Source organism: Pongo abelii, chromosome 13 (genome assembly GCF_028885655.2).
Source record: "Pongo abelii isolate AG06213 chromosome 13, NHGRI_mPonAbe1-v2.0_pri, whole genome shotgun sequence".
In the NCBI taxonomy this organism is placed as follows: Eukaryota; Metazoa; Chordata; class Mammalia; order Primates; family Hominidae; genus Pongo; species Pongo abelii.
Window position 1 is genome coordinate 120,356,872 of NC_071998.2, and position 19,060 is coordinate 120,375,931.

Sequence of the window (19,060 nt, forward strand, 5' to 3'; positions counted from 1 at the left end):
GTGTTGGCCAGGGTGCTCTCGAACTCCTAACTTCAAGTGATCCACCCGCCTCAGCCTCCCAAAGTGCTGGGATTACAGGCTTGAGCCACCACACCCAGCCTACAGTGAATATTTATTATTTCAATATCAGGAAAGGAAAATGAAGTTAAAAGGCTAAAATTTAAATTTTTGTGGCCAGGCATGGTGCGTCACACCTGTAATCATAGCACTTTGGGAGGCCGAGGCAGAAGGACCAGTTGAGCCCAGTAATTTGAGGGGATGTGGCCACTTTTGGCAGCGGAGGTAGAAGGAGGAGGGAGGATTTCTCTGCCTACGCCTCCCTCACCCTTGCCTTCATTCCTCTACCCGTGTCTTCCATTGGCTGAAAGCCAGCTGGCAGGGGGACCTGGGAAACTGCTTGCAGAACAAGGGTAGGGCTGTGTCTGGCACAGCTGGTAACAAGTTGAAGGTGTCCATGCTCTCTGTCCCTGCTGGGGCGTGAGCTCAGGATGTGAAGGTCAGGGAAATACCTGAGGTTTGAAGTGACTCAAACCCTTGAGTGCCTGCAGTTGCAGCTGCGTCAGGTCCTGTCTGCGAGTCGGCAGGGAACGGGCACCCGTAGGAGTGTGTTGGTGAGGGGGACTCAAGGGAGGCAGCTTTATTTCCCAAATTATATTTCTTGCTAAAAACTATATCTGAAAATGATAGAACTTGCATTGTTTTCCTTGTTGTGAAAGCAATTACATATTCCTTATCAAATAATGAAAAGCACAGAAATAGGAAAGAGAAGGGGGTGTAAAATAGTCTGATCCCAGACTCTGATCAGACAGCCCATGGTTGTGTAGTGTGGGGCCCTCGGCCTCTTGGAGCACTGGCGCTCTGTGGGGGCACCAGCACCAGCCATTCAGGCCTGGTCCATAGTAGGTGCTCAGTTAATGATCTGTGGCATGTCCACATGCCAGGACGCCTACAACCCTACAATCCTACAAGGGGTGCCTGCAGCCCTTCATCCAGGCATCACCACTTTCTATTCCTCCAGGCATTTTTTTCTGTCTGTTGCTATAATTTTTTTTTTTTTTTTTGAGACGGAGTTTCACTTTTGTTGCCCAGGCTGCAGTGCAGTGACACAATCTTGGCTCACTGCAACCTCTGCCCCCCGGGTTCAAGCGATTCTCCTGCCTCAGCCTCCCGAGTAGTTGGGATTACAGGCATGTGTCACCACGCCCAGCTAATTTTTTGTGTGTTTTTAGTAGAGATGGGGTTTCACCATGTTGGCCAGGCTGGTTTCTATCTCCTGACCTCAGGTGATCCGCCCGCCTTGGCCTCGCGAAGTGCTGAGATTACAGGCATGAGCCACTGCACCTGGCCTATTGCTCTAATTTTTAAGCAGTTTTATTGAAATATAGGCTGGGCACAGTGGCTTACACTTGTAATTCCAATACTTTGGAAGGCTGAGGTGGGAGGATTGTTTGAGCCAGTGAGGGAGAAGTTCAAGACCAGCCTGGGCAACATAGTGAGACTCTGTCTCACAAAATTTTTTTCTTTTTGAGACAGGGTCTTACTCTGCTGCCCAGGCTGGAGTGCAGTGGTATGACCAATTAGCTGGGTGTCATGGCATGTTCCTGTGGTCCCAGCTACTCAGGAGGCTGAGGTGGGAGGATCACCTGAGCCCAGGAGTTCAAGGCTGCAGTGAGCTATGATTGTGCCACTGCACTCCAGCTTGGGCAACCCTGTCTCTACAAAAAGAAAAAGAAAAGATATAATTCACATAGCATTTAAACTGTACAATTGAGTGGCTTTTGGTATATTCACAAAATTGTGCATCTATTATCACAGTCAATTTTGGAGCATTTTTATCCCAAAAAGAAACCCCTGGTTCAGCATGGTGGCTCACACCTATAATCCCAGTGCTTTGGAAGGCTGAGGTGGAGGAAAATTTTTTGAGCCCAGAAATTCAAGACCAGCCTGGGCAGCATAGTAAGACCCCATCTCTGCAAAAAATTAAAAAGTTAGCTGGGCATGGTGGCGCACACCATGTGGTAGTCCCAGCTACTCAGGAGGCTGAGGCAGTAGGATCCCTTGAGCCCAGAAGGTCAAGACTGCAGTGAGCCATGATTGTGCCACCGCATTCCAGCCTCTGCAATAGAGTGAGACCCTGACTCAATAACAACAACAAAGAAACAACAATGAAGAAACCCCATGTACTTTGGCCATTCCCTTCACATTCCTTCATTTCCCCCCAGCTCTAGGCAACCACAAATCTATTTTCTCTACATCTGGATTTGCCTATCACAGATGTTTCTAGAAATGGGATCACAATATGTGGCCCTTTGTGACTGCCTCCTTTCACATAGCAGGGTGCTTCCAAGGTTCATCCGTGTTGCAGCATGAATCACTGTTTTGTTTCTGTTGTATAGATGGACCACATTTTGTTTATTTGTTCATCAGTTGGTAGATATTTGGGTTGCTTCCACTTTTTGGCTCTTATGCATAATGCTGCTATGAACATTCATGTACAAGTTTTTGTGTGGACATATATTATCATTTCTCTTGGGTATATACCTAGGAGTGAAATTGCGGGGATCACATGATAACTCCATGTTTAACTTTTTTTTAAGACAGAGTCTTGCTCTGTCGCCCTGGCTGGCGTGCAGTGGCACAATCTCGGCTCACCACAACCTCCACCTCCCAGGTTCAAATGATTCTCCTACCTCAGCCTCCTAAGTAGCTGGGATTACAGGCATGCGCCACCACGCCTGGCTAATTTTTGTATTTTTATTTTATTTTATTTTATTTTTTGAGATGGAGTCTCGCTCTGTCGCCCAGGCTGGAGTGCAGTGGCGTGATCTTGGCTCACTGCAAGCTCCGCCTCCCAAGTTCATACCATTCTCTGCCCCAGCCTCCTGAGTAGCTGGGACTACAGGCGCCCGCCACCACTCCCGGCTAATTTTTTGTATTTTTAGTAGAGATGGGGTTTCACCTTGTTAGCCAGGATGGTCTCGATCTGACCTCGTGATCCGCCCACCTCAGCCTCCCAAAGTGCTGGGATTACAGGCACCCGCCACCACGCCCGGCCTAATTTTTGTATTTTTAGTAGAGACGGGGTTTCACCATGTTGGCCAGGCTGATCTCGACCTCCTGACCTCAGATGATCCACCCACCTTGGCCTCCCAAAGTGCTGGGATTACAGGCGTGAGCCACCATGCCCGGCCTCCATGTTTAACTTTTTAAGGAACCACCAAACTGTTTTCAAAGCGACTGCACGTTTTTTGTTCTCATCAGCAGCCCGTGAGGGTTCCCGTTTCTCCACACGCTCACCACCACTTGTTCCTGTCTTTTTGGTTATCACCATCATGGCGGGTGCAGGTGGCTTCTCGTTGTTTTGATTTGCATTTCTCTGATGGCTACGGATGTTGAGCATCTTTTCATGTACTTCTTATCCATTATTACATCTTATTTGGAGGAATGTCTATTGTGATGCCTTTTGTAATTGGGTTATTTGTGTGTTTATTAAGTTCTAAGGGTTTCTCATATTCTGGAGAAAGCCCCTTATCAGATGCGGTTGCAGATATTTTCTGTATTTTCCGTCATACTGTGAGTTGTCTTTTCACCTTTATGTATTTTTTATTTCATATTTATTTATTTATTTATTTATTTTGAAACAGAGTCTCGCTCTGTCACCTAGGCTGGAGTGCAGTGGTGCGATCTTAGCTCACTGCAGCCTCTGCCTCCCAGGTTCAAGAGATTCTCCTGCCTCAGCCTCCTGATAATCTGGGATTACAGGTGCCCATCACCATGCCCAGCTAATTTCTATATTTTTAGTAGAGATACGGTTTCACCATGTTGGCCGGGCTGGTCTCGAACTCCCAACCCCAGGTGATCTGCCCGCCTTGGCCTCCTAAAATGCTGGGATTGCAGGTGTGAGCCACTGCGCCTGGCCTCACTTTTTGCTGGTGCCCCCTGAAGCACAAAAGTTTTTTGAGAGTCAAGGTTATCTGTTTTTTCCTTTTGTTGAGTGTGCGTCTGATGTCACATCTAAGAACCATTACCTTGGCCGGGCGAGGTAGCTCACACCTGTAATCCCAGCACTTTGGGAGGCCAAGGTGGGTGGATCATGAGGTCAGGAGACCGAGACCATACTGGCCAACATGGTGAAACCCTGCCTCTACTAAAAATACAAAAATTAGCTGGGTGTGGTGGTGCATGCCTGTAATCCCAGCTACTCGGGAGGCTGAGGCAGGAGAATCACTTGAACCAGGGACTCAGAGGCTATAGTGAGCCGAGATGGTGCCACAGCACTCCAGCCTGGTGACACAGCGAGACACTGTCTCAAAAAAAAAAAAGAACCGTTACCTTACTTGAGACCATTTCACAGAGACACAGATTTGTGCCAAAACTGCAAGTTATCTGCTGGCCACACGGGGTGCGTCCCGGCCCTGCCGGAAAACTGAGCAAAGGGTCCTGCAGGCCTGGGGCTGCATCCCAGCTCTGCCAGGTTCTTGCTGGTCATGTGGACCACTTAACCTTGAGTTTGATCTGTGAAATGGGGTCCTAGTAATCCTGGCCTCAGAGGGACACTGTGAGGCTGAATGATGAGGCACCTGGCCCCAGGTGGCACTCAGTGCATGGCTGCCATTTCCATCATTTCCATCCCTTTCTGAGCATTTCTGACTGTTTCTACCCAGTGTCTTATCTCCCCGTGGATCCAGTTACAGGCAATTGCAGGTTCTGGCAGCCTTTGTGGAAAACAGAGTGAGGCTGGCTCATACGTCCCCTCAGCGCTCAGCCCAGAAGCTCCTGGGGTGCAGGGAGGAGTGCCCGCCCCCTCTTCCCTCACCCGGCCTGGTGGCCCAAGGGTAGTGACAAGGTCATTAGGCCACAGGATGCTGTGCACTCTTTTTCTTTTTTTTTTTTGAGACGGAGTCTCACTCTGTCACCAGGCTGGAGTGCTGTCGTGCTATCTTGGTTTACTGCAACCTCTGCCTCCCGGGTTCAAGTGATTCTCCTACCTCAGCCTCCCGAGTAGCTGGGATTACAGGCGCACACCACCACACCCAGCTAATTTTTGTATTTTTAGTAGAGGCGGGGTTTCACCATGTTGGGCAGGATGGTCTGGAACTCCTGACCTCGTGATCCACCCACCTCAGCCTCCCAAAGTGCTGGGATTACAGGTGTGAGCCACCGCGCCCGGCCTTTTTTTTTTTTTCTTCCGAGACAGAGTTTCACTCTTGTTGCCCAGGCTGAAGTGCAATGGCACGGTCTCAGCTCACTGCAACATCTGCCTCCAGGGTTCATGCGATTCTCCTGCCTCAGCCTCCTGAGTAGCTGGGATTACAGGTGCCAGCCACTATGCCCAGCTAAAATTTGTATTTTTAGTAGAGACGGGGTTTCAGCATGTTGGCCAGGCTGGTCTTGAACTCCTGACCTCAGGTGATCTGCCCGCCTCGGCCTCCCAAAGTGCTGGGATTACAGGTGTGAGCTGCTGCGCCCAGCCAATTTGTGTATATTTTATGGTAGTAAATGATAAAGACTAGTATCTACATATATTTTATGCATTCGTGACATACCTTTTTCATAATTTTTTCAGTATCTCTAGGCTAAGTGGGTTCATCTCTGAGGTTTTTCAAATTGTCATAAATTTCCAAAAAATTCTCCTATATATTTATTGAAAAAAGTCTGGCCGGGTGTAGTGGCTCACACCTGTAGTCCCAACACTTTAGGAGACCAAGGTGGGAGGATCACTTGAGTCTAGGAATTCAAGACCAGCCTGGGCAACATGGTGAAATCCTGTCTCTACAATTAATACAAAAATATTTGCCAGGCGTGGTGGTGGGCACCTGTAGCCCCAGCTACTCAGGAGGCTGAGTTGGGAGAATCGCCTGAGCCCATGATCTCATCACTGCACTGTAGCCTGGGCAACAGAGCAAGACCCTGTCTCAAGAAAAAACAAAAACAAAAACAACCTATGTTGTTCAAGGGTCACATGTGTATTATTAAAATTAATTTTGCCCATTACTTTGTGCTATTTATTGTGGTCTGTAGCAAACATTGAATGTTGCACGTGGCTTTCCACTGGACAGCACTGCTCTAGAGCCACACACACCTGGATTCAGTTTGTAGCACCACTAGTTCCACACTGTGACCTCAGGGAAATCATTTCCCCCTTCCGAGCCTTGTCTTAGTTTCTCTATCTGTCAAGGGAAATAAGAGTGTCTTTCTCCTGAGATCTCAGGGATAACTTAAAGAACTACAGTAGGCACTTCATACAAGACTGGCCCATGGTGTCCACCAGTAAGTGTAGCTCTTAGAATAAATATTGTAATAATTACTTTTTTTTTTTTTAAGACAGACTCTTGCTCTGTTGCTCAGGCTGGAGTGCAGTGGCACAATCTTGGCTCACTGCTACCTCCACTTCCTGGGTTCAAGCGATTCTCCTGCCTCAGTCTCCCAAGTTGCTGGAATTACAGGCGCACACCACCAAGCCCAGCTAATTTTTGTGTTTTTAGTAGAGACGGGGTTTCACCAAGTAGACCAGGCTGGTCTCGAACTCCTGACCTCAAGTGATCTGCCTGCCTCAGCCCCTCAAAGTGCTGGGATTACAGGCATGAGCCACTGCACCTAGCCGAGCTCAGGAGTTCAAGACCAGCCTGGGCAACATGGTGAGACCCCATCTCTACTAAAAATACAAAAATTAGCTGGGTGTGGTGGCCGTGCCTGTGGTCCCAAGTACTCAGGAGGGTGAGATGGGAGAATTGCTTGAACCTGAGGGTTGGAAGTTGCAGTGAACTGAGATCACGCCACTGCATTCCAGCCTGGGCAACAGAACGAGACCCCATCTCAAAAAAGAAAAAAAAGAAAGGACAGTCCTGATGAAAATCCTGACTGCATTTGTACAAAACAGTAGAGTTAGTCTATTCCTTCCTGCCTTAAATCTAGTGCTCACTTCTCTTCCATACTAATAAATGTCCTTTGTGGCATTTTTTTCCAGAATAGGGCTCTTTCATTCGCATTAGAAACCTATTCAGGCAGATATCCTTTCTCCTCAATGATTTTCTTTTTTAAAATTAAATATATATATATGTATTTGTTGTTGTTGTTGTTGAGACGTAGTTTCACTCTGTCGCCCAGGCTGGAGTGCAGTGGCATGATCTCGGCTCACTGCAAGCTCCACCTCCCGGGTTCATGCCATTCTCCTGCCTCAGCCTCCCGAGTAGCTGGGACTACAGGCGCCTGCCACCATGCCCGGCTAATTTTTTGTATTTTTAATAGAGACGGGGTTTCACCGTGTTAGCCAGGATGGTCTCGATCTCCTGACCTCGTGATCCCCCCGCCTCGGCTTCCCAAAGTGCTGGGATTACAGGCGTGAGCCACCGCGCCCAGCGTATATTTTCTTTTTGAGACAGAGTTTCACTCTTGTTGCCCAGTGTACAATGGCACGATCTCGGCTGACTGCAGCCTCCACCTCCTGAGTTCAAACGATTCTCCTGCCTCTGCCTCCCGAGTAGCTGGGATTACAGGCATGCGCCACCATGCTCAGCTAATTTTTGTATTTTTAGTAGAGATGGGCTTTCGCCATGTTGACCAGGCTGGTCTCGAACTCCTTATCTCAGGTGATCCGCCTGCCTCGGCCTCCCAAAGTGCTGGAATTACAGGCATAAGCCACCACGCCTGGCCTTTAGTTGTATTTTTAAATTTTAATCTCTTATTTATTTATTTTGAGACCATGTTATGAAACTGGCTAATTTTTTTGTTTGTTTGTTTGTTTGTTTTTGTTTGTTTGGAAATGGAGTCTTGCTCTGTCACCCAGGCTGGAGTGCAGTGGCGCGACCTTGGCTCACTACAACCTCTTCCTCCCTGGTTCAAGTGATTCTCGTACCTTAGCCTCCGGAGTAGCTGGGATTACAGGTGTGCACCACCTGCCCAGCTCATTTTTTGTATTTTTAGTGGAGACAGGGTTTCACCATGTTGGCCAGGCTGGTCTCGAACCCCTGACTTCAGGTGATCCGCCTGCCTCGGCCTCCCAAAGTGCTGGGATTACAGGTGTGAGCCACTGCACCCGGCCGAAACTGGCTAATTTTTATATTTTTGGTTTTACTATGTTGCCAACGCTGGTCTCAAACTCCTGGGCCCAAGTGATCTACCTGTCTTGGTCTCCCAAAGTGCTGGGATTACTGGTGTGAGGAATTGTGCCTGGCCCAGTGATTTCCTTTCATTTATTTATTTATTTTGAGACAGAGTCTCGCTCTGTCACCAAGGCTGGAGTACAGTGGCACCATTATGGCTCACTGCAACCTCAACCTCCCCGGGCTCACGTGATCCTCCTACCTCAGCCTCCTGAGTAGCTGGGACTACAGGCACACGCCACCACGCCGGCCTAATTTTTGTATTTTTTGTAGAGATAGGGTCTTTCCTAGGCTGGTCTCAGACTTCTGGGCTCAAGGGATCCTCCTGCCTCTGCCTTCCAAAGTGCTGGGATTATAGGTGTGAGCCACCTCACCCGGTCCATTTTTTTTCTTTATGATTTCTTTAATAACATTTTCTTTTCTCTGGCTTAGTTTGGTGTAAGAATACAGAATATAATACATAGAACATACAAAATATGTGTTAATCGACTACATTCTCAGTAAGACTTCTGGTCAACAATAGCTTATTAGTAGTTAATAACCTATTAATAACTCCCCTTACTTTTAGAGGAGTCAAAAGTTATATGTGGGCCGGGCACGGTGGCTCACACCTCTAATCCTAGCACTTTGGGAAGCTGAGGCAGGAGGATTGCTTGAACCCATACGTTTGAAACCAGCCTGGGCAATGTGGCAAAACCCTGTATCTACCAAAAATATATACAGAAGTTAGCCGGGTATGGTGATGTATGCCTGTAGTCCTAGCTACTAGGGAGGCAGAGACGGGAGGATCACACAGACTGTGGTTAGATGTGATTGCGCCACTGCACTGCGGGCTGGGTGACAGAATGAGACCCTGTCTCAAAAAAAAAAAAAAAAAGTTTTTTTATGTAGATTTTCAACTATGTGGGCACAGGGGTGAGTCAGTTACCCTAAGTCCACAATTTTCTTTCTTTCTTTTTTTTTTTTTGAGACAGAGTCCCGTTCTGTCACCCAGGCTAGAGTGCAATGGCGCGATCTCGGCTCATTGCAACCTCCATCTCCCAGGTTCAAGCAATTCTCCTGCCTCCTGAGTAGCTGGGATTATAGGCACCCGCCACCATGCCCGGCTAATTTTTGTATTTTTAGTAGAGACGTGGTTTCACCATGTTGGTCAGGCTGGTCTTGAACTCCTGACCTTGTGATCTGCCCACCTCGGCCACCCAAAGTGCTGGGATTACAGGCGTGAGCCACTGTGTCCGGCAACCTAAGTCCACAGTTTTCAAGGGTCAGCTGTACTTCATGTAACCTGATATGTCCAGTATGTGATCATTTCAGCATGTAATCAACAGAAAAGATTCCTGAGACAGTCTATGCTTTTTGGTGCCGTGTTTGAAATCTGGTGTGTGTTTAGACTCTGGGACTGTCCAGGTTTTCAGTGCTCAGCTGCCACAAGTGGCTGGTGGCTCCTCTATCGAGCAGTGAAGTTTTGGAGTCTATGTGCTTAGCTGCTGGGTCCTAGATCTCCTCCCCTTTCCCCAGGGACCTGGGGGTGAGGGAAGGGGCCGTTTTCGTTGGGAGCTTTGAGGGTCTGGGTTGAGGGTCCTTGTTTTTACGGCAGCCAGAGTCACAGCGGAAGGAGTTTGCAGAGAAGCTGGAGTCCCTGCTGCACCGCGCCTACCACCTGCAGGAGGAGTTCGGCTCGACCTTCCCTGCGGACAGCATGCTGCTAGACCTCGGTGAGCTGGGCCCAGCGCAGGCGGGGTGGGTGTGGAGCGTGGCAGGGACGGAGGTGAGGAGAAGGTGCGAGAACCGGGGCGTGGTTCTCTCAGTGCATCCAATGAATCAGAATCCCCAGGGCTCTCCGACCTCATGTGATCCAGCACCTTACGGCACAGATGGGGAAACTGAGGTGTTCCCTTCTCCATGGCAGGCTGGAGCAGAGCTGAGGTGAGGTCCCAGGAGTCCCCAGCAAGTGCACCTGGCTCCATCCCCTTGGGTGCAGCCTTGGGGTTCGCGTGGCAGCATCTCCCTGATGACTCTCCCAGGCCTTCGCTTCAAGTCCTTTCCCGTGGCTCAGACTGGGTGGGTGGATGGGGTGACTCACGGGAGGTTCACTCAGAGCAGGCCGAAGGCCAAGAACAGAAGTTCTGTTGTCGGCTGCATTGAGGTGAAATGATGTGACATATTGAGGGGGAACCAAGTTATTCTGCCAAACAGCCACTGTCCTCTTCAGACCCCTGCAGTGAATGACACCCTGGCCCCTCCCTGTGCACTCAGCCCTGTGGGACCCTCAGACTCCCCAGGGTCCAGCTCCCTGGCTCTGCTAGTGGGGACACAGAACCAGAGTGGGTCGGCTGAGCCATGCACCCTGCCCTGGCTTCTCCCCACGTGCTCTGGGTGTGGCTTCTCTGTTGGAGGAATCTGCCTCCTGTGGCCTCCCTATGTGGCAGAAAGAGCTGGGGGGACCTTTAGGGTGGCCCGCCACAGGTCTGTGGCCTTTGCTTACTTGCTCGACAATCCTTTCCTGAGCACCCTTGGAGGTCCACACCCCTCAGCCCTTGGGCGAGCAGGGAGGGGAACTCCAGGTTAGTGGCCATGGACTCTCTCGAGCCCTTGGTATCAATGGCTGAGTTTCAGCTTGTCAGAAGAGAGAGGCGATTTCCCCAGGGCCACACAGTTCAAGGTCCTCCCCCTGCAGAGCTTGGGCCTTCAGGCCTCAGGTCCAGCGGTGCGACCTGTGAGCCTGGCAGAGCTGCTCACCAGCCGAGGGCTCACACCTGAGGCTGACAACCTCCGAGGATGTCGTGGGTGTTGAAGGAGGTCACTCACTGAGGCGAGGAGTCCAGTGTCCTCACGCAGAAGTGCTTGGCATGTCAGAGCTTTGCCATTGAGCATGGGAATCACAGGCTCGGGATGAAGCCTCCCCTGGGCCTGATGGGGGACTTCGTGTACCGGGATTCCGGCCGAGCACCGTGCGGGGAGTCTCAGCCCCGCTCTCTCTCACTGCTCTTCCCAGAGAGGACGCTCATGCTGCCCCTGACTGAGGGCTCGCTGCGGCTGCGGGCGGACGATGAGGACAGCCTGACCTCAGAGGATTCCTTCTTCTCTGCCACCGAGGTGACTCGGGGTGGGGACCAAGCCCAGGGTGGGGTGAAGGCTGGGCCTCCTCTGCAGGCCCGTGGGGCTGGCACTGGGTCATGGGAAAGTGGAGGCATTTCCTCCGATGGGAGAATTTGGATGCTCCCACGGGCCTCCTCGAAGCTGTTGGGGATGGGGGGTGCTGAGAAATCGGGGGCCGTTGTCCTGTGGGTGAGAGCAGGGGTTCTGCCCCGAAGGGCTCCAGCCCATGCTGGCCTCTCCCTTCACCAGACCGCTGTGCCCATTGTTTGGCCTCAGTCCCCTGCCATGGGCACGTGGATCAGGCACTGTGTTCTTCCTTGGGATGGGGGGACATGTGTATGTGTCCTTTAGATGGCCTTTTTGGGAAGGACCCCTGGAGATGGGGATACTGAGGGCCAGAGCTGGGCTTAAACTGGGGCCTCCTGGCCAGTGTTCCCTCTGACATCCCCTTAGAGACGCTGGCAGTGGGCAGGCACCTGGGGTGGCCGCTGTGGCCGACCAACAGGCAGGTGCCCTTGCGCCATGGCGTGCTGCTCTCATGGGCTTCCCTGGTCTCTTCCTCTGCACCCTCTCCCAGCTCTTTGAGTCCCTGCAGACCGGAGATTACCCGATCCCACTCTCCAGACCCGCTGCTGCCTACGAGGAGGCCCTGCAGCTGGTGAAGGAGGGCAGAGTGCCCTGCCGGACCCTCAGGTGAGCAGGTGTGGAGGGAGGGAGGGAGCAGGAGGCGGTGGGTGATTCTGGCCCTTGCGGGAGGCGGAGAAGCCAGCGGTGCTTGGCAAGGACTCAGCCTGAGTGAGTCCAGGCTGCCTGAGGGCCGTGGTGAGCTGGTGACAGCTCCATCCCCAGCTGCAGAGGGCCTGGATGGACCCATACTGGCAGGTCTGATACCAATAATGACAGTAACAAATGAACATACTTAATAAAGAACAATAGTTACTACCAGTTCTAAATTCTGAGAGAGTGTTTGCTTCTACAGCACATACACTAAAAAAAAATTGGAATGATACAGAGAAGATGAACGTGGTCCCGGCATAAGGATAACACGCAGATTTACTAAGCATTCCATATAAAAACAAAAGTAAATTCTCAGTGGGTACAGCCACAGCCACACAGGGTCACTGGCCCTAAGTGCAGTGTCTGGACACAGTTCCTCCATGGAGAGGTCAGGAACTCAGGCCGTGGGGACAGACAGGCCCGGACTCCAAGTTCTGCCACCCTGAACAAGTCGCTTAACTTCTCTTAGCCTCAGTTTCTTTGTCTGTGGTTATGTTTAGGCTTCTTCACCATCTTATATTAACTTTTTTATTAATTTTTTGTATGATAAGACTGAGAACTTGACTTTTTTTTTTTTTTTTTTTTTTTAGTAGAGATGGGGTTTCACTGTGTTGGTCAGGCTGGTCTCAAACTCCTCACCTCAAGTGATCCACCTGCCTTGGCCTCTCAAAAGTGTTGGGACTACAGGTGTGAGCCACCACACCCAGCCTGAGAACTTGGCTTTTTGATCATGCCTTGCAGATTTCAGTATGTATGTTTAAAAGTTAATCTGGCGCTGGGCAGGGTGGCTCATGCCTATAATCCCAGCACTTTGGGAGGCCGAGGTGGGCAGATCACCTGAGGTCAGGAGTTCGAGACCAACCTGGCCAATATGGTGTAAACCCCATCTCTACTAAAAATATAAAAATTAGCTGGGCATGGTGGCACATACCTGTAGTCCAGCTACTTGGGAGGCTGAGACAGGAGGATCGCTTGAACCCGGGAGGCAGAGGTTGCAGTGAGTGGAAATCAAGCCACTGCACTCTAGCCTGGGCAACAGAGCGAGACTCCATCTCAAAAAAAAAAAGCAAAAAATCTGGGCTGGGCGCCGTGACTCACGCCTGTAATCCCAGCACTTTGCGAGGCTGAAGCAGGCAGATCGCTTGAGGTCAGGAGTTTAAGACCAACCTGGCTAACATGGTGAAACCCCGTCTCTACTAAAAATACAAAAATTAGCCAGGCGTGGTGGTGCGTGGCTGTAGTCCCAGCTACTTGGGAGGCTGAGGCAGGAGAATCACTTGAACCTGGGAGGCAGAGGTTGCAGTGAGCCGAGATTGCACCACTGCACTCCAACCTGAGCAACAGAACAAGACTCCGTCTAAAAAAAAAAAAAGTTCACTGACCAGAAATGAATCACACACTGGCTGAAGTGATCCGGGTGATCCGCCACATCTGCCGTCAGGAGGCAGTTTGGCCATTTCAGTCCTTTGCCAGTGAAGTGTGGGGCTGGTTGTGGCCTAAGGAGGCCTCGGTCATCTCTGCACCCAGTGCCTGAGAGGCTGACACGTCCTCAGAGATCATCCAGGCAGCCTCGTCCTTTGGCCTGGGAAGACCAAGGCCTCAAGGGAGACAGGCACCAGCCAGGGGCCACACTGCCAGGCTGAGGCAGGGCCAGGGCTGGAGGCAGAGCCTCCCACCCCCCCACCCAGGTGCCACCTGACCGCCCGGGGCATCGCTGGGCAGGGACCAGGTTGTGTGACGCCGTCTGTCCTCCCCTCAGGACGGAGCTGCTGGGCTGCTACAGTGACCAGGACTTTCTGGCCAAGCTGCACTGTGTGCGGCAGGCCTTCGAGGTGGGTGTGGCCTGGGGGTTCCTCGGGGGTGGGAGGCAAGGGGTAGTCAGGCTGGCCATGGCTGTGTGGCATGTACTTGGCCTCCTGGTCCCTGGCCAGGCCTGCTCCCACACTGGGCTCCTCTGTGGCAGGTGGGCCACCTACCCGGCCTCTTACATGGCCCTCTCCGTGGGCTTTGAGGGACTGCCATGCCTGGCAGCTCACTCCCCTCCCTTCCTCCTTCCCTAGGGGCTTCTGGAAGACAAGAGTAACCAGCTTTTCTTCGGGAAAGTGGGCCGACAGATGGTGACAGGCCTGATGACCAAGGCTGAGAAGGTAGCGGGTGTAGGGTAGGGGGGCAAATTATAAAATGCAAACCACAGAGGGTCCCCTTGAACCCCACCTGCCAGAAGGAACCCCTGTGCACAGGCTGATACACGTTCCTCCTACTCCGTTCTGTGGACTCTGCAACCGTGGATATTGTTATTCCATTTCTAAGCCTTTGTGCCCTACTTACCATCCTGCACTTTCCTCTGGAGTGTGGTGGCATGTGGCGTCCATCTCTCCATGCCGGCACCGGGAGGGGTTTTCCCCAACTGTGGAGCGTCCCATTGTGTGGAGAGCGCCACACGAGGCCTCCATTCCCTGATGGACACCTGGGCTGTCTGAGGTTCACCATCACAGACAACATTATATAATCTTCTTTCTACTGCTCTCTTGTGAGGTTTTCTGTGGGGCAGAGCCCTGGATATGACATTTCTGGGTCCTGGACATTTAGAAGCCCGGCAGATATTGCTAGTTTGCCCTCCAAAAGGCCTTCACAACTTACATCGCTGCCAGCAATGTAAGGGTGTTTCCTTGCATCTCTGATTATTGATGAGGTTGCATAATTTTTTTGATGATTTGTTACTCGTCTGTTTTTTTGTTTTGTTTTGTTTTGTTTTTTTGAGACAGAGTCTCACTCTCTCGCCCAGGCTGGAGTGCAGTGGTGCGATCTCGGCTCACTGCAAGCTCCGCCTCCTGGGTTCACGCCATTCTCCTGCCTCAGCCTCCCGAGTAGCTGGGATTACAGGTGCGTGCCACCATGCCCGGCTAATTTTTTGGTATTTTTAGTAGAGACGGGGTTTCACCGTGTTAGCCAGGATGGTCTCGATTTCCTGACCTCGTGATCCGCCTGCCTTGGCCTCCCAAAGTGCTGGGATTACAGGCGTGAGCCACCGCCCGGCCTTTTTTTTTTTTTTTTTCTTTAACGGGTTTGAGCAAAGCTTTTGAACAGGTCGGACAGATGATTCTGAAACACACATCTGACCTCACTAGCCAGCTACCTACAACCCTCACTTGCGCCTGCTGCCCTTGGGGTGAAGGCCAAGCTCTGTTTGGTGGTTTGCTGCCCTGTGACTTCGTCCTGTCTGGCTGAAGGGCCTGCTTCTAGTGCACCAGACCTGCTGCCTGATCTGGGCTTTGCATATGCTGGTCTCTGCCTCAGGAACACTGTTGCTCAATCTTGTTTTTTTTTTTGAGACAGGGTTTCACTTCTGCCACCCAGTCTGGAGTGCAATGGCATGATCTCGGCTCACCGCAACCTCCACCTCCCGGGCTCAAGCGATTCTCCCACCTCAGCCTCCTGAGTAGCTGGGATTACAGGCATGCGTCACCGCGCCTGGCTAATTTTTGTGTTTTTCATAGAGACAGGGTTTTGCTATGTTGCCCAGGCAGATCTCAAACTCCTGACCTCAGATGATCCGCCTTCCTTGGCCTCCCAAAGTGCTGGGATTATAGATGTGAGCCACCACACCTGTCCTCAATCTTTTTTTTTTTTTTTAACTTTATTATGAAATACACATAGGAGAGAGTGTAAAAAATACAGGATTTGGCTGGGCACGGTGGCTCACACTTGTAATCCCAGCACTTGAGAGGCTGAGATGGGAGGATTTCTTGAGGCCAGGAGTTCAAGGCTGGAGTGAGCCATCCATGATTGCACCACTGCTCTCCAGCCTGGCCAACAGAATGAGACCCTGTCTCAAAACAAAAAAACAAAAAAACAAAAAACCACCCAAAAAGTATCTATAGGATTTTTTTTTTTTTTTGAGACAGAGACTTGCCGTGTTGTCCGGGCTGGAGTACAGTGGTGTGATCTCGACTCACTGCAGTCTCCGCCTCCCAGGTTCAAGTGATTCTTCTGCCTTAGTCTCCCTCCCAAGTAGCTGGGATTACAGGTGTGCACCACCACACCCAGCTAATTTTTGTATTTTTAGTAGAGACAGGGTTTCACCATGTTTGCCAGGCTGGTCTCGAACTCCTGACCTTAGGTGATCCATCCGCCTCAGCCTCCCAAAGTGCTGGGATTACAGATGTGAGCCACCACACCCGGCCTATGTATAGGATTTAATGAAAGACAAGGCCTGTATAACCAGCACCCAGGTTAGGAAGTGGGACATATACCAGTAACTGGAAGCCCCCCACACCACTTTTTCCTCTGTCCTCCTCCCTCTCCCTTCCTTGGTCACTTGTCTTCTGAGTACCCTTCTCTGTCCCCAGGAGGTCATCACCTGACTCATCCCCTGAGGCCTGAGAGAACCCTTGGGCTCACCGTGGCGGTGTGGCCTCACTACCCTGCCTCCTGCTCATGGGCTGCCTTTTCCTTCCTCCCCCGTTATTCAGTTAGCTCCATGAGGGCCAGTGTCAGAACTCTCCTGGCACAGATGTGTGCCCCATCCAGGGCCTGGCACAGGGCGGGTACTGCATCAGCACTCCTCGGATATTCTCCCGGCAGTGGCTGTTGACCTGGCGGTGACCTCAGTGTGTACTCGATGGTTCTTCACTGCGGGGAGTTCATTCGAGCCTCACTGCAGTTTCTGCTTGGCGGATGGGGACACTGACCCCAGGAAGGGAGGGGGCTTGTCCAGGGTACTGAGCAGGTGAAAGGTAGACTGGATGTGAAGTCAGGTGGCTGGGACCCAGCCTGGGCCCTGGACTTGGTCTCTGTGGGCCTCCCCAGGAAGCTGGGTGAGTGAACAAGTGAAGGAGGGTTAAGGTGGGTGCCAGGGCCCCACCCTCTGGGGAGCTCCTCTTTGCAACCTTCCCAGTATGGGACTTTGGTTTTATTAAGAAATGAGGCTGGGCGCAGTGGTTCACGCCTGTAATCCCGGCACTTTGGGAGGCCAAGGCTGGAGGATCACGAGGTCAGGAGATCGAGACCATCCTGGCTAGCACAGTGAAACCCCGTCTCTACTAAAAATACAAAAAATTAGCTGGGCGTGGTGGTGGGCACCTGTAGTCCCAGCTACTCGGGAGGCTGAGGCAGGAGAATGGCGTGAACTGGGGAGGCAGAGCTTGCAGTGAGCCAAGATCACGCCACTGCACTCCAGCCTGGGCGACCAAAAAAAAAAAAAGAAATGAAAGGCTGGGCGTAGTGGCTCATGCCTGTAATCCCAGCACTTTGGGAGGCCAAGGCAGGCGGATCACAAGGTCAGGAGTTCAAGACCATCCTGGCTAACACGGTGAAACCCCGTCTCTACTAAAAATACAAAAAAATTTAGCCGGGCGTGGTGGCGGGCGCCTGTAGTCCCAGCTACTCGGGAGACTAAGGCAGGAGAATGGCATGAACCCGGGAGGCGGAGCTTGCAGTGAGCCGGGATTGGGACACTGCATTCCAGCCTGGGTGACAGAGCGAGACTCCGTCTCAAAAAAAAAAAAACCAAAAAACAAAACAAACAAAAAGAAACGAAAGCCATTTAGCAGCACCTGAGTGCCACAGCCTGCACCAAGCCCTGGGACTGGAGCAGTAACTGAGGTGGCCCTATTAGGACTGGGGCCAGGCCCTGGCCTGGGAAGATGCTAGCCCTGTGGGAGGCACCCAGGCACTGGGGTTGTAGCATCAGGCCACTCGCTCAACTTTGTGTCAGTGGGGCAACCACAAAACCTCATTGTGTATCAGTGTCCTCCTGTGGAGATGGGTGTGTCCTGGGGACATTATGCGATGACACAGGGCACGCTCAGGTGTCAAGGACCAGCCCATATCTTCATCATTGTCACCTTTTACCAATGAGAAAACAGACTCCAGGCGGTTAAGGGATGGCCCAGGATCATCCTGGCAAATTTTTAAAATGTAAATACTTTTTAAAAATTTAGGGCCAGGCATGGTGGCTCTGCCAGTAATCTTAGCACTTTGGGAGGCCAAGATGGGCGGATCACCTGAGGTCCAGACCAGCCTGGCCAACATGGTGAAACCCCTTCTCTACTAAAAATACAAAAATTAGCCGGGTGTGATGGCAGGCACCTATAATCCCAGCTACTTGGGAGGCTGAGGCAGGAGAATCACTTGAACCTGGGAGGCGGAGGCTGCAGTGAGCCGAGATTGCACCACTGCACTCCAGCCGGGGTGACAGACAAAGACTTAAAAAAAAAAAATGCTGGGGGCGATGGTTCATGCCTGTAATCCCAGCACTTTGGGAGGCCGAGGCGGGCGGATCACGAGGTCAGATCAAGACTATCCTGGCTAACATGGTGAAACCCCGTCTCTACTAAAAATACAAAAAAATTAGCTGGGCATGGCTGGGCGCGGTGGCTTACCCCTGTAATCCTAGCACTTTCGGAGGCCGAGGTGGGCGGATCAAGAGGTCAAGAGATCGAGACCATCCTGGCCAACATGGTGAAACCCCGTCTCTACTGAAAATACAAAAATTAGCTGGGTGTGGTAGCATGCATGTGTAGTCCCAGCTACTCAGGAGGCTGAGGCAAGAGAATTGCTTGAATCCGGGAGGTGGAGGTTGCAGTGAGCCAAGACTGTGCCACTGCACTCCAGCCTGCCAATAGAGCGAGACTCTGTCTCAAAAAAAAAAAAAAAAAAAAAATTAGCCAGGCGTGGTGGCAGGCACTTGTAGTCCCAGCTACTCAGGAGGCTGAGGCAGGAGAATGGCGTGAACCCGGGAGGTGGAGCTTGCAGTGAGCTGAGATCGTGCCACTGCACTCCAGCCTAGGTGACAGAGTGAGACTCCATCTCAAAAAAAAAAAAAAAAAAAAAAAAATCACGAGTTAATCCACGCTGAGAACCGACCCTAACACTCAGTGTTTTTCTACATTCATAAATGCAGACCCACATCTGAAAAGAGCGTCCCAAACCCCAGCTAACCCCCAGGGTCCCAGAGAGTGAAGGATGTGTGCCGAGAGCCTCCGTGCCATGCAGTAGCGCTTTAAACGCTGTTTGTTGAAGGCTTTGGCGCTGGACTGACTGCGTCACACATGAGCTCGGCAACTGCCCTAGAAGAGCCT

At 51.5% G+C, this 19,060-nt stretch overlaps 1 protein-coding gene and 1 non-coding gene across 4 annotated transcripts in view; both read left to right on the plus strand.

Moving 5' to 3' along the window:
• The window catches only part of MIGA2 (mitoguardin 2), a 39,230-nt gene that overhangs the window by 15,545 nt on the left and 4,625 nt on the right, over positions 1 to 19,060 (plus strand). For all 3 annotated transcript variants that reach the window (XM_054521183.2, XM_054521184.2, XM_054521186.2), the window contains 5 exons: positions 9,700 to 9,817; positions 11,098 to 11,198; positions 11,779 to 11,894; positions 13,738 to 13,810; positions 14,039 to 14,125. In XM_054521183.2, the coding sequence (XP_054377158.1) occupies positions 9,700 to 9,817; positions 11,098 to 11,198; positions 11,779 to 11,894; positions 13,738 to 13,810; positions 14,039 to 14,125 (495 nt within the window). The remainder of the gene's footprint in view (positions 1 to 9,699; positions 9,818 to 11,097; positions 11,199 to 11,778; positions 11,895 to 13,737; positions 13,811 to 14,038; positions 14,126 to 19,060) is intronic.
• Positions 12,166 to 12,276, plus strand: LOC112135006 (U6 spliceosomal RNA). The gene has a single exon (XR_002916328.3). It is a non-coding gene; the product is annotated as a U6 spliceosomal RNA (small nuclear RNA).